At 39.5% G+C, this 14,994-nt stretch overlaps 1 protein-coding gene across 3 annotated transcripts in view; it reads right to left on the bottom strand.

Annotated features, from left to right (window-relative positions):
• The window catches only part of UBE2F (ubiquitin conjugating enzyme E2 F (putative)), a 92,963-nt gene that overhangs the window by 60,502 nt on the left and 17,467 nt on the right, over positions 1–14,994 (bottom strand). For all 3 annotated transcript variants that reach the window (XM_082483918.1, XM_082483920.1, XM_082483919.1), the window contains exons 4-5: positions 14,179–14,244; positions 6,334–6,401 (exon numbers count right to left, since the gene is read on the bottom strand). In XM_082483918.1, coding sequence (XP_082340044.1) covers positions 6,334–6,401; positions 14,179–14,244 — 134 coding nt within the window. The remainder of the gene's footprint in view (positions 1–6,333; positions 6,402–14,178; positions 14,245–14,994) is intronic.

Raw genomic sequence — 14,994 nt, 5'->3', positions numbered from 1 at the left:
TGAGTGTATTAATATAGATACGGTTTATCCATCCTGTAACTGCAGTTTTTTGCTTCACAACCTTTTCCCTGGAAAATTTTTCTCTAGACCCTATAGCCCCAAGGCATGCTTGAAAACTGCCCTGCAACTATGACACCAGTTTTTTTTCTTTATAGTTTCTACAAAACATAATTCCCCAAAAGAATTCAGATCCCAGAGGCCAAACTACAAGCTAGCTTTAAGTTATTTCTTGCCACTGTCCCCTACCAGTTCCTGAAGAACTTCTTGGGATCAACCAAAAGTGAACACCAAACACAGCTAACCACATAGTACAGAAATGAGTCATAGAAAACAAAACCACACTGCCCTGTGCTTTTGATAGAATGGATCAGCCAGCTCAGTAAGTGCAAGAGGAGCTGTCTTACAGTAGGAGTGGGCCTTGAGACAAGAATTGCCCAGGGCAAGCACTTCAGATCTCCGAGCTTCCTTGCACCACCTCAAAATTTCCATATGGAGGCATGAGGGAGCACAAGCCCAATTCCCATTTCATTGGTTCCAATCCAAGACCTGTATAAGGTAGGGTCACCAAAGAGGTAGATGGAAGCCCCTTAATTGTGACATCTGATCCTTCAGGAACCAAAATCCCTTTCAATTTCTTGCTGTTTCCACACCATATTGGCCAGAAAAAGGACTAAGATTAGCAGCTCTGCTGCTAAATTCCTGGCTTTTGACCACTGCTTAAGGCACCTCATGTCAGAAAAACTTTGGTAAACTGCAGAGTCTCCAAGACTGTCTACTTTGACAACATAATATGTCAGAACACAGAAGCTGCAAACAAGGTCTGGCTTGTGGTAGCAGACAGTTTAGTTTTACATAAGCGTTAAACCAGATCCGTACTATTCATCAGGTTCAATTCCTTAAAGCACCAGGTCACTAGTCTTGTAGCATCCGTTATTGCATCAACTGCACCACAAGGCAGAAAAAGTTTGTTTGTTTTTTAAAATCAATTCCCCCCACCGTTAGAGATTTTTTAAAAATTATTATTATAATTAATTTTTTTAATAGCATTTGCTCCCATCTCCCACTGACCTCTATTTCTGGGCAGCTGGTCAACCAAAAAAAAAAAAACCAACGGTACTTGGGGAAAAGATGCTGCAGAAACAAGTCAGGCAGCAGCATTTGGCACTAAAGGCATTTCCTCTGTACACCATGTTTTGCTTCCTCTTTTTCAGCCTCCTCTAATGTCTGTATGGACAGCAAAATTCCCACAAGGTTTTGTAAGCACAAACACTAGCAAACTTCTGTTTGCTCATGAACATGCATCCTGTTTCCCAACAAGAATAATACTTTAAAAAGCCAAGTGACAGATTTACCAACAGATTATAATATTTCTAATGGCATGGTAGTTTGAGGAGACACTACAAAATTAACTAACCCTGCTCCAGTTTTCTTCTCATGATCACTCTGCAACATCTATATCAGTACCAATTGCTTTCTGTTCTGACACAGTATCCCATCACCATCAAAGAAAGCAGTCCACAGGATATCTGGTAAATAATATATTACATTCTTAAAGAAGTCTTTCCTTCACTCTCTATACTTGCTAAGGATATAAAGAACAGCACACTTGGAAAGTATGCAAGATATTAAGGGCAGTTTCATGCACATATGGATAGGCAAGCAGGGATCAGCCATTTTTCTTCCCAAATATCGTGAAATATTAAGTGTTTTGAACTGTGGAGCAGGTACTTCCCACACTCCCTGCCAGGGACAGGAGGGAACCCTCATATACTAGCAGAGACTGACGTGTCTTTTAGTACTTTAGCAGTTGTCTTTACAAAACAATTGAGAAAAAAAAAAAAAAACTTTTACAAGCAATTCAGAACATAAAATTAAGTATTGATCTTCCAAAGACTTTTAATGCCCCCTCCAAAAGTTAAATATAAATACCCCTGCTTTTCTCACCGTAGTATCTTTCCACACAGATTAGCTCCAACTTTAGAGGGAAATAGGACTCTCAGGATTAACTACTTTTTTTTTTGTTTTATACTCAGGATATGGACAGTGCTTATGGGAAGAACTACATTCAGTCCAGAAAACATCAAAAGCTCAAGCCTACTGGTTCCATCTATGGTATGCCCCTAAAACAGTGCTATAAAAATAAATCATCAAGAAAATCTCGGCTGTGAAAGAGTTTGGACCTGAGAAGAGGATTCTGCAGACACAATGCCAGGTTCTCCTGAGGCTCCAAAAGGCAGCCAGCTTGAATCAGATGCTTACACACTGCTTTAGGAGAGGCCTGTGGTAAGCTTTCTTACCTGTCTTCAGCCTTTCTGTAAAGCACAGAGTGAAATGCAGCCCACCACCTGCAGGAGTAGGGTGGTGCAAATTACTACTAGCACTGTAGCACAAATCTATCTGAATCATCCTCATGCCTCCAATGACTGATTAAAATTAGGAAACCTTTCAGCTCTCAAGCTCAGATGCTTCTAAAATTATCCACATCAACAGCTTAAATAGGTTCATTATGGTTATAGGTTTAATTATGGATACAGTGGAAGAATCCTTATAATATTTTATTGCCTTACAGGTAATCATAATAAACATTTCCAATACTCACTACACCAGCTCAATGGTACAGAAGTCTGACTAAACCCTAACTATCTGTGTGCCGGCTCACAAGCAGGAGGCCGCACTTCAGTAGTGCTTGCTCCAATGCATCCATGCTGCAAAGTGTCCCTCCCACATTTTAGGCTCTTGAACCTTTAGCACTAAGGAAGTTTATAGCCCAGGTACCAAAAGACGGTGTACATCTTAGTCAGCCACACCTGAAACACAAGGATACATTACTTCTCTGTATTCACAGACCCACTACTTTCCAGACCAGCTTCCAATACTTTACTCCCTGGGCAGAGTAGTATGCCATGGCTGCAGTACACAACACAAAAACTTCCAAGCTTTTCCTCTTCAATTATATATTCTTACACCCTTCCACTACGCCACCATTCTACGCATTGCTTCTTTTGCCACAGCAGAAGCTGGATGCTTGCTTATGAGGAATGAAGGGTAAAAAAAGAAGAATTCCCCAGAGGAGCAGCAAACATGCAGGATTTTGGTAACAGCATGCTACAGAAATTAAAGGATGCCGTTACAGAAACTATACCGTAAATTATGCATTTTGTAGCTTTAAAAACAGATGTTCTTTATTTCTGCAAGCTAAAAGGATTAGCTAGAAAATGGATGCAAGCTCTGAAGCAGGGCTATATTGACTCGCCAGTCTTGTTTGTGTTGGGAGTAAAAATTACAGACATGTTCAGTACTACTGCAAGGAGTGATGCAGATGTGCAATATCCCAACGCTACCTATGGGCTGAAAGAGCACTGGCAGGACTGAAAAGCTCTGTTAAAAACACTGTCATCACTTGTTTCAGTCCTACTCTGCCTGGCAGAAAACAAACTATAGCCTCAGCATAATTACCTCAATATTTGTGAAAATACACATTTTCATTAACAACTTGACCATTATCCAACATTTAACCTTCTGCATATTTTTCTAAATTGCACAAAGGCAAACTTTATGCTTTTGTATTGAATGAGGGGTGCTCAGAATTTTTAAATCTCTAATTAACATTTGCTTTGGATTTTCTGCCAGTGCTGAGAAGAGAACCATAAGAAATCGGAAGATTTTTTAATTATAGCAATTGAGAATCAAAAAAACGCAGACCAAAATTAACATTTAGCTCTCTTGTTAACACATATTAAATACTTTCCTGCAGCAGTGTTGTTTAAGTGAACACCTTAAACACAAAAATTTAAGAAATTAGAAAGAGTATATGTATTGAGTATGTTCCCCTGTGCCCAGGATTGCCACACTAGTGAAACTGACTAAAAAAAAAAAAATCAGACAGCATAGAACACAACCAGGTTTCCCCCTTTATACTGGTGTAGTCAACCTTAAATGACCACCTTTGTATTTATAGTGTATACGTAACTACACACAAGCTAATAAGGGTGGCCTGTATTACAGTATGAAATTCTTCGGCGAGGTTAAGGGAAACTTAAAAAAAAAAAAAAAAACACAACCAAAACCATACAGCTGCAAACACTATCTATAACACACATACTATGAGAAGCATATCAATAAAGACAGCCAGGATTGTAAATCCTAATAAAACCAGCTTAAGCAGATAACCCTTGAACAGTATTATTATGAAAGTGCAAGACTATCAAAAAAAAAAGAGGGGGAAAATTCAAAGCTGTTTCAGAAACACTATAGTCCTCCACAAGCATGAGCTTTTTATAAGATAGAGTGCACGTCCCAGTAGATAGTGGGACAGTATTAGAAAACTTGTGAAGACATCTTCTGGAACACAGACCAAACTCCTCCAATCTGAGAAACATAACCTTTCTACTCTACTAGCAGTGTTAATGCACTGTTCTCCAAGCTCAGTCTGGGAATTCAAGCTATTATATTCCAGACCACTGCACCTCCTTCATATTTGTATATGAACAATGCTGTTACTGCAACTACTACATATATATATGTATGTAGTATTATACATATATACATATATGTATATATGTGTATTTATATATATATATATATATATATATATATATAATGCTGAACTTAGACTTGGTGCATATGAAAACATGAGCCAAAAGTCTTCCCGGAAACATTTACGTGGTATCCTCCCCTATACATTCTTTGGCCTCTCTAAAAGAAGAGACCTGAACTATCAACACCAAAAGTAAGAAAACAGAAAGTAGAATGGTGGGAGAGTTACAAAAGCAAGCAAAATTATCAAAACCATTAAAACTAAAAGAAAACGAGGCTTCCTTCTTCCTGCAATTCATATACCCAAATGCAAATATCGTACCTCAATTGCTCAAGAGTCTAGTTTCCTTACATATCAAACTATTGGGATACAGAATGGCAGGTGTAACTCACTGAGAACCAGACATGTGCCCCAACTGTTTTCCATTTTTGGAGTCAATCTTGTTCTTTTGACAGCTAAACTCTGAAAACAATGTCTGAAGTTATTTTTACTGTAATTGCACCTCTCCTTCCTTGCAAGGTTCTACAATTTTAGTAAAGTACAATAATGAAATACCAACGTTTCTCATGCTTGAAAAGGCCAAGTTGTCCGGAGCTTTCTATTTCTCTACAATAAGATACCGCAATCATTGGCACATCCATTAAGCAATGGTTATTACTTAATAACCATTGAAATTGTTATTTTTAAAAGACACTTAACTAAACAGCCTGGGAAACAACCAGTGCACTAAAAGAGGCCACTTGTCACCATATCTGTGCTTTCCACGTCCTCCACTGCATGGTCTCAAAAAGGATTAAGCACCTATGTCCAATATCAGAACTATAAGCACCAGTCTGAACGCCCCAGAGACAAAAAAGACTTTTCCTTTCTGTTTACCTATTTTATTCTTTCTCTTATAGATATACCATTTTTTGGTAAGAATAATCATTAAGTGCTGGTCTCAAGAATAATTAAAAGAACAGAGGAGCATGAAACCTCAGGTGCAGGGAAGACTCTCAGGCCTGACTCATCTGCGCTTCTGAGCGGCCTCTGCCAGATAGTTGCAGATACTTACTTTTTCCTTAAGAAATAATATCATTGAGGCAATAAAAGCCTCAAGGCTGTTTGGTTACAAACACCGGACTGCAAAATAATAGCCAGAGAAATGATTATTCCCACTCCCTGGGACTCATGATACTGCATCTGGAATTACTATGTCCCATTTTGAACTCCCCAGTATCAGATACAAGGACAAAGTGGAGTGAGCCCAGCAGCCACCGAGGTGGTGATGAGACCAGAGCACATGCAGTACAAAGAGTTGAGGGACCTGGATTTTTTCAGCCTGGAGAAGAGAAGGCTGAACATGGGGACCCTATTGCTGTCTGTAACTACCTAAAGGGAGGGTACAGAGGAGATGGAGTCAGGCTCTTCTTTGAGGTGCACAGTGATAAAGCAAGAGGCAACAGAGAAGCTGCAAAAAGGGAAATTCTGAATTGATATAGGAAAAAAATTCACAAAAGTGATTAAACATTGGAACAGAAGCTCAGAGAGGCTGCAGAATCTCCATCTTAATTTTGAAATGCCACCTGTCCCAGGCCTTGAGCAGCAAATCCAACTTTTAATACTACCCCAACTTTAAGCAGGAGTTCAGATGACCTCCAAAACTCCACGCAACCAAGATTTTTCTATAAACCTGTGATATTTTAGTAACAGACAGAAGAGCCTTTCTTAGTTTCAATACAAAGTTCCCTCTGCAGTCCTACTACCTGGAAAGGAAATCAAAAGTTACAACTGTTAGATTAATGACTAATACTCACCACCATATTGTAGGCATCGGGAACTTCAATTTCAAACTGAAACTTTCCACCTTGGTAATAGCCCTCATCTAGCAAAAAAAAAAAAAAAAAAAAAAAAAAAGAAAAATAGTCAAATAAGATAAAATAACAGATGCCATATAATACAAAATATCTGTCATTACAAAGATTAAAATAATGGCATGGGTTTATCATCAAATACTTAACCTTGTTACACCAGAACACTAGCTGCATCCTAGTCTAAAGAGAGTGTGAACATTCACTCCCAAAACCTTAACAGCAGAAATTGATTTAAGTCAGAAGAGTCAACAGTCCCAGAGTGACCCCGGAAAAACACCTTCCTGATCAGAGTACCAGGCAATTCCAAGCGAGAGGAACCTTTGATTGAACTTCTTGTGTCTGTATAAACAAAATTTTGCCCCACAACTGCCATATAGCATGCGGTACTACACCTCTGACCCTTGAAATGAGCTGGATACATACTTCATTTGCTAATGTATGCAAAATCCGGCTCCAGGATTTAGCACATCTTCCTAGACTTGTGCTAGCAATCACATATCATGAGTAATATGAATAATGGTGTGCAAGAGCATGCTTCAGAGTGTACTACAATAAAAGAGCAAGGATGATATATATCAGTCAGCAAAATCTGCTTGCCTCTGTCAACCTCAGATTCAGTACTGAATTATTAAGATGGCTAAACCTTAAAATATGAACTCTGAAAATATCTAGTTGCATTTAAACAGAGATAATATGACAATAGTCAGCCTGCAACTCTTGAGATGGCTATGCTTGACAACTGGAATGCTTGGAAGTGACCTGAAATGTGTCTGTCCGGCATTGCCATTATTGAGTTTTTCTCATTAAGAAAGGGAAACAGACAGGTACCCAGCCCACACTGGGGATTTGGGACTCCTGAGGAGTGCTCACGCTCTAACTGCCTCGAGTACTCCAGGTCTCTATCACATGGCACAGCCATGGTGAAGGCTTGAGGGTCAGGAAGGCTGGTTATCATCTCATGACAGTATTTTTTGGTATTATTTTTAAAACCAACATTGCAAAGGAAAGTCCTGGGAAGCAATCCACAGTTTACAGAGAGACCTAAAACAGTTTTCTTATTATCTAGCTTGTTCCAAGACACAAAAAGTTCTAGCTTCTCTACCATATGTCAAAATTCTCTTTCAAGATGGTGTCTTCTGGACCTGCTGCCTTCCCAGTCCCTACACAGATCTAGCATGACCTCTTATTTTCTCCTGCCAGCCAATACACCACATCCACTTGCTCAGGTTTCACTCCATGCTAGTCTTGCCACTGTCAGCACAAGCCTGTAGCTTCCATACTGTAAACGCCATGATCACAAGGCAGCAGTCAGCTCCTACCCTCCTCCTCTTTGCAATCTCTCATCAGCTGACTTGCTGAAAAGGAGAGGGCGTCACTCTGTTAAATAGCGCAAACCCTCAGCTGTAGAGGGAAGTGTCCCAGCAAAAGCAGATGCTGCCGAAGATGAGACTCAACTGCACACTAGGCCCAGCCCACCACTCCAAAAGACCTGTGCCTGCAGAACAGCAAAAGAGTTGCTGGGAAGTACGTCATGGACTGGGTTCTCCCAGGGGCCTGCATAAACCATTGACAGGTTCAGCACATGAATAGCATCAGAAATTTTGGACTGCAATAACAGCATAGGCACAGAGTATGAAAACAGAACATGGCTGCTCTTCCCCACCCCACACAGCAATGTTTACAGCTGCCTCCACATTGAACTGTGCAGTGCAAAGCTGCAAGCCTTAGCCATTGCAAATTTCACTTTAATAACCTGTCCAGAACATACGCTTTTCAAATACATTCTCCACTTCCACTCCAATTCAATTTTGAAGCGTGTTTGATTTATTAAGCAGTCTTCTCAGGCACATTATGCTTTACCAGAAAGTAAATGCACATGCACTGATTTTTATGGAGAAAAAAAAAACAGCAAGATAAAAGCATTTATCTTTTGTATTTAAACATACTGACATAAAAACCAGTAAAGCAATCCATTTCTAAAGAATGAGATATAAAAGGTAAGTTATACCAATACCCTTTTAATGAAACTGCTCCCTGTCAAGTGTGCAAAACACTCAAGGCGAGACACTGACTGTTTCAGGAAGGAACAATTAAGAAATGGTCCCATATCCCCCTAGGAGTTGAAACAGCTCAAGCCCCAACGAATTACCCTACAGGACACAGTTAACTGCACTTTATCCACCATCTACCACATTATAATAGCTTTTTAACCAAGTGTCAGGAATTCTCACTATTTCCAAGTATGATGCCGTTCTTTGTAAAAACCAGTCAAAAATCTCAGGTCTTTTAGTGATCATACTAAAATAAAGAAGCAACACCATAGAGGAATTCAGTATTTGTTATAGTGCAAGCCATGTAGCTCAAAGCCTTCCACAGGCCTCCCCACTACCCTTTGGCTCACAAGCACTTATCGAGCTATCACTTCCCAATATAAGCAATCACATGAAACACCCACGTGTTTGTGCAGAGAAAAGCCTGCTGCCAGTACAGCAAGGTAAGGAGAAACATCATCACTGTTAAGGTTGCTCAGGAAGTCCAGCAGTGGAAAGTTATTTTCCTTGGCTTAATTTCAGTAGTTCCTTGATTTTGTGGAGTTGGAACAAAGTGCACAGCAGCTCTTTGTATTCCACCCCTGCTAATCTGAAATAGATGCCTATTGATGGATGTATGTACATGTGCCTTACGTCAAAGAAAATCCCCAGATTTAATGAATCCTCACTGTAATACAATTGTCCAAAAGAAACATTCAAGAACGGCTCCAAGGGAGGAGAGCTTGCCAAAAGATTGTCAGATTCCTGCCAGTCAAGCAGCAAGAGAAAAGCCATGCTCCACATCTCTCTGCATACTGAAAACTCCAGGCCCACAGCCTCTGCAGTGTTAAGGAACATTAAGGTAGGTCCTTGACTCCAAGCACAGACAGCAAGATCACTCTGACATTGCTCAAGAGGGTGGGGAAAAAAGGGTGAAGAGCTGTTCTTCATTTTCTCTGCTCTTCCTTACTATGCAGACCTACCTCAGGATAGCTCCGCTTCCACTCAGTTATGGAAGAAACTCCCAGTGTCCACGTGCAGGCTGAAATCAGACAAGGTGAGTTCAGCTGGAGGGGACATGCCCAGCTGAGCCTCTCTCACTGTATAAAACCATCACTGCAAGAAGAATGCAAAGTTTCCTGCAGGATTACTGAGATGAACTGACATGCAGAGGGGTTAAATTATTACCAGTGTCAGCAGAAGAGAAGGGGCAGATCCAGATGGTGAAAGAACACCCCTTTTCCTTAGCAAAAACATGTTTTAGATTAGCTCAAGCACTTTCCAACTGCATATTAACACCTCTACAGGCTGTAACAGATTCCTCATATTAATTCACTTTTCTCTTATTTGTTTCTCTGTGTTCTATGTAAGGCAAATAAATCTCCGGAAGATTTAGAGCATTTTACACATTGTGCCTTACACTGCAGGTCATTTCCACATACTTGCATGATCAAGCCTCCTTCAAAGACAATTCAATACTCACCACTGCCTTGCATTACAACTCACTTTATGTTTCAGGTTTACCTTGTCATGAATCCATGCTAGCACTAACCAAAAAATGCACTTACTGCATTCTGGTTCCGTTATAAAATATGCACTTACTGCGTTACTGGTTCCGTTATAAAATATGCAAGGACATATTTACCAATTTAGAAGAGTAAAGCATCTCCCCACCACCTTTTTTTTTTTTTTACAATTTTCCCTGTTTGTAAAACTTCACTAAAGCAACAATACAGCATACTACTCATTACCAATCATTCAAATGTATATTAAAAATTTGTATCTCTGGAGTGCCTCAGAACCCAGCCAGAAATCTCACAATGCATTAGCAAGATAAGCCTTCATGATGAAGTCATCTTATGGCATCTCAAGCAAGTAAATAGGTTCTCCCACATGATTGTTTCCTTCCTTGTGTCCCACAACACCCATATAGACTGGGACAAAGACCCTCAATTTTTTAGGCATGTAACAGCGGTGGGAGAAACTGAAGTTCTGGCAAAGTTAATAATGAGAAGAGTGCTATAAATAAAACAGTCAAATAAAATAGCTTTAGCACATAACTTAGGAAGTTGCCCACTGACGAGACTTTTGCAAAAAGGGAATATGTCTAAGCTCTGGTTTTCCTCCTACTGCTTAAATTTATGTCTTCAAGCTATATTAACAGAGCAAGCATCCCTCCCACTTCAGTCTCAAGCTTCATTATCAACAACCTGACCCTAATCTTAGTTTGTATTTGTAAGGTGTTCCGATGGCTAAAAAGTGATGTGAAAATACTAAACTAGATTATTTTATTGCTTTTAAAGAAAATGCCAGATAATGAGGACAGGCCACAAAGGATGCGCTTTTGATAGTAGCTTCTTGAATCAGCAGTGTTGCAATGCTCAGCCACGCTCACCGACATTTGTCATTTTATGGCATGAAAACAGAAAACAGGCTCTTTATTAATTCCATGAAGAATGGGACTCTAAAATAACCACACTAACCCCAAACTACCCCAACTGCCTGGGAACTGCACAAAAATTGCATTAAACCTACATATTTCCCCAGTTTTCTTCATGTGCAAGCCACCTAAACTCATCTTTTTTTTTCCCAGGTCATTATTATGTTTTAATTTCAGCTTCCAATTTTGTGCCCCAAATATCGGTGCAGCAGGCAGGACTCTGCCTGCGTTATAAGCATCTATCTCCTTATTCTTCCTAGCTTTTGATCCAATATGGTACTGATACAAAAATAAGAACAAAAGCAAGTGGTGGCGTAAGGGCATTTTTCAACAACAGAACACTTGTTTCAGATGACAAAAGGAAGAAGAAGCTTCAGACAGCAGAGGAAGGCAGCGGTATTTGTCTCAGGAACACACCGTTTGTCCATTGTGGCAGTAAAATCTAAATCTTATCCATTTTCTAGTGTGTGCTACTATATATCCACTCATGGTGCACTGCAGAAAGCTATGGCATAAAGGAATCGGAATTTCTTGAGTACAAGTAACTTTTAATGTGAAATAAGCAGTCAAACTCATCAAGATTTTCTACAAATTCATTTTCATTTAAAACTCACTGTCACCAGAATAGTTTTGTGACGTTATATACTTACTAAGAAAGGTTATTTGAGAAGCACAGAGCAAGAGAGCTGAAAATATTTCTGCTTGGTGGTAAAGTTTATTTTCTTATTCAAACTAGCCTTTTTGTGAGAACCTAAAGAAGCTTCTTTCACTGCCCTTTCTAGACCAGCCACATTTGAAATGACTGCATTAAACAAGGCACCTGAAAACAGGCTTTGTCAATAACATCAGGCTAGAATGCTGACCACAAAAGACATTTCTGCATTACAACCCATGTTCAGTCAGTACCTTCATGGTACCCTGGCAGCCAGCTACTTTCAGAAACTGTCTTGGTGTAAGATTCCTTGTAAAATATGGTTACAGAATTCAAGCTCTAATGTTAAGCAGAATGTAAGAGAACTTAAACATAAAATATGAATATAAAATAATTAGCACCCCTTTAACGGATCTGTTATAGAAGCATGAAATCTCCGTAACTGCTGAAAAGCAAACTGAGAACCCTAAGTGAGCCAGCAAGAACCTCTTTGCTGTGCAGATCACTAACCCTATCTTATGCACACTTACTACATAGGTCCTAAGAGCAAGAACTGCAAGGCAGCATTTAGATATTCCCTGGCACCCACAGCTGCACTGAGCCCAGCTCTTGTTCCACAATTGGAAAGCTGCAGAGATATTTGCAACATGCTCCCTTAAGAGCCAGATGCACAAGCACGATTTCTAGAAGTAACTTAGCTCCTCAATGCAAGAGAGAGTTCCAGGCAGGAGGAAGAAAACTGGCTCTTCCCTCTGACTGTCAGGATTCATGCATCATTGTTTAGACACTGCAGAAATAGTTGCCTCCAGCAAAGATTTTGGCCCATCTGAGCCAGAAAAAAATCTGTGACAACCACTTAATTGCTTCTCTGTTACCCTAGAAAAAACTAAGATTTAGCATAGTCTAAAGAAAAAAACTCAATAATAAAGAAAATCAGAAAGCTACAAAGATTTTCCTTGATATGTGTTATGTTCTGTCTTTAAAGAGCTGTGCTAAGCTGCAGCTGATCACAAGATTCTGTACCTGAATTATGCTCAGCTGAAAATAGATGTTTACTTCGGTCAGACTGCAACTGCAGAGACTTCAGCTGTGCAGCTATATTTAGAGTAACAAAATGTTAATTAAGATCATCTCATTCCCCAGATCATTTCAGCAATGAAGCTAGCACAAAATACATGCTCTGCACCCCATGACTGTCTTCTGACTGCAACATCTTGCTGCACAGCAGTTAACAGACAAAAAAATGACTATGTATTTAGACACTTTCAAATTAGTATGAAGAAGCTATCGTTGCTTCATATTAAAGACATCCCTAACTCACTTGGTGATGATCTTGTGAAGCCAACTCATTTCCAAAATATAATAAAGCAGCATCGTATAAACTGAAGGACATTTGGTGCAAGCGGGCTAACACTTCACCAAGTAGACATGAATACATCTCCTACACAGAATGAGAGGTTAAAAGTTCTATAATAGCACTTGCATTTATTTTTGATTACACTGACTAGGGCAAGTCTTACTCATTTTTCTATAACAAAAAGGTGTCATATGAATGGACATGTTAACAAAGACCACCCAAGATTTCTACAGCTGAGGAAGCACTAGTTGATTTTGGCTGTAAGTAGCAACAGTGACATCTAGTGCTTGTTTGACTTCAAGATTCTGGATTATCAGAAAAATTCCTATCACCCTGTTAAGCGTAAACCTTTATTTGTGTAGGTAAGACATCAGGATGACTGCCATCCTGCATCCGAATTCTGTTGTCAATAAGCATCTACAGAAAATGTACATCTACAAGAATCAGTCGGCAGGGAGATCCTGATCTCAGCACATCTAACTCAAACATTTAACTCCATGTACTGAACACATAGATGTTCCATTTAAATAGTTGCACAGAGTCTCAAAGGTAACACACATCAAAAATAAGAAGTGCCTATAAAATTTAAATACTCTTGCATGCAAATTCATCCATAAAACATAAACACAACTTTCTATTCTAAAATGGACAGCCATGTGAGCAAACTCTAATTTCAGATGGCTATTAAGAAATTTAAATGGAAACGATAAATTCTGAAAACTTAGTCCTGAGGTTTTCTTTTTACTGAACAGTATGCCAGCACACGCTTCACAGTGTATTTACATTAGTTTTATTAATAATCAATTATCTAATTTCCACATACTTTAACATTCAAAGACTAAGAGACACCTACTTGTTAAGCATCTTCAGATGCGCATAAATTTGAAGTTTTCCATAGTGTTAACATCAGCCATCTACCTTTTCAACTCTGTAGACTCAAGCAATCAGTATAAAAGAATAAATATGCAACAGGGCTGTAACAGACTAATTTCTCAAGACATAGTCTGAGATATCTCTCAGCAAGTAAAACAAGGTCCTTTGAAATTGGCTGAGAGGAAAAAAAGTGCTTTCAATCAAAGGGACAAAACAAGACCTGAATACTTCCTAGATCTGCTCAATTTTGATGGCCTTTTTGTTGGAACTTAGTTCTCAAAATCCAGCCCAATTTCTCCATTGCCCCTGTAAAATAATCACTGTATTGCAGCTAGCCTTTGACTGGAAAGCTTATAGGATTCTTGAGCAAACTTGGAATTACATTTCCTAAACAACAACACACACTGAAACAAAACATGTTTAAAAAAAAAATTACCTGGGATTACAGTTAGCTGAAAGTAATGAAGCTTGTTTGGGTCAGGAAAATTCACTTTACATGTACCTGTGAAGCAAAACAATAATTTACATCAGACAATTGTTTTTCCACTGTTAGGAAAACAAGTATACCATCTTTCATCACAGAATGGTTAGAGTTGGAACAGACCTTGAAGACCATCTAGTTCCAACAGCCCTGCCATGGGCAGGGACATCTCCCACTACACCAGGTTGCTCAAAGCTCCACCCAGCCTGGCCTTGAACGCTTCCAAGGATGAGGCATCCACAACTTCCCTGGACAACCTGTTCCAGTGCCTCACCACCCTCACAGTAAAGGATTTCTTCCTAATAGCTAACCTAAATCTTCCTAATAGCTAACCTAAATCTACCTTCTTTCAGTTTAAAATGGTTATCCCTCATCCTATTGGTGAAGGGTCTGGAGGACAAACCTTATGAGGAACAACTGAGGGATCTGGGGTTGTTTAGCCTGGAGAAGAGGAGGCTGAGGGGAGACCTTATCACCCTCTACAACTACCTGAAAGGAGGTTTTAGAGAGATGGGAGCTGACCTCTTCTCCCTGGTGACAAGTGATAGGACAAGAGGAAACGGGTTCAAGTTATGTCAGGGCAGGTTTAGATTGGATATTAGGAAGCATTTTTTCACTGAAAGGGTTATTAAACATTGGAATAAGCTGCCCAGAGAGGTGGTGGATTCACCATCCCTGGAGGTGTTTAAGAAAAGGGTAGATGAGGTGCTTAGGGACATGGTTTAGAAGTGGTGGTGTTTTTATCAGGGTAGGTTAATGGTTGGACTTGAT

Source organism: Vanellus vanellus (genome assembly GCF_965231255.1).
Source record: "Vanellus vanellus genome assembly, chromosome: 5".
In the NCBI taxonomy this organism is placed as follows: domain Eukaryota; kingdom Metazoa; phylum Chordata; class Aves; order Charadriiformes; family Charadriidae; genus Vanellus; species Vanellus vanellus.
Note: the sequence above shows the minus strand (reverse complement) of the source record. Positions and strands in the feature narration are given on the sequence as shown.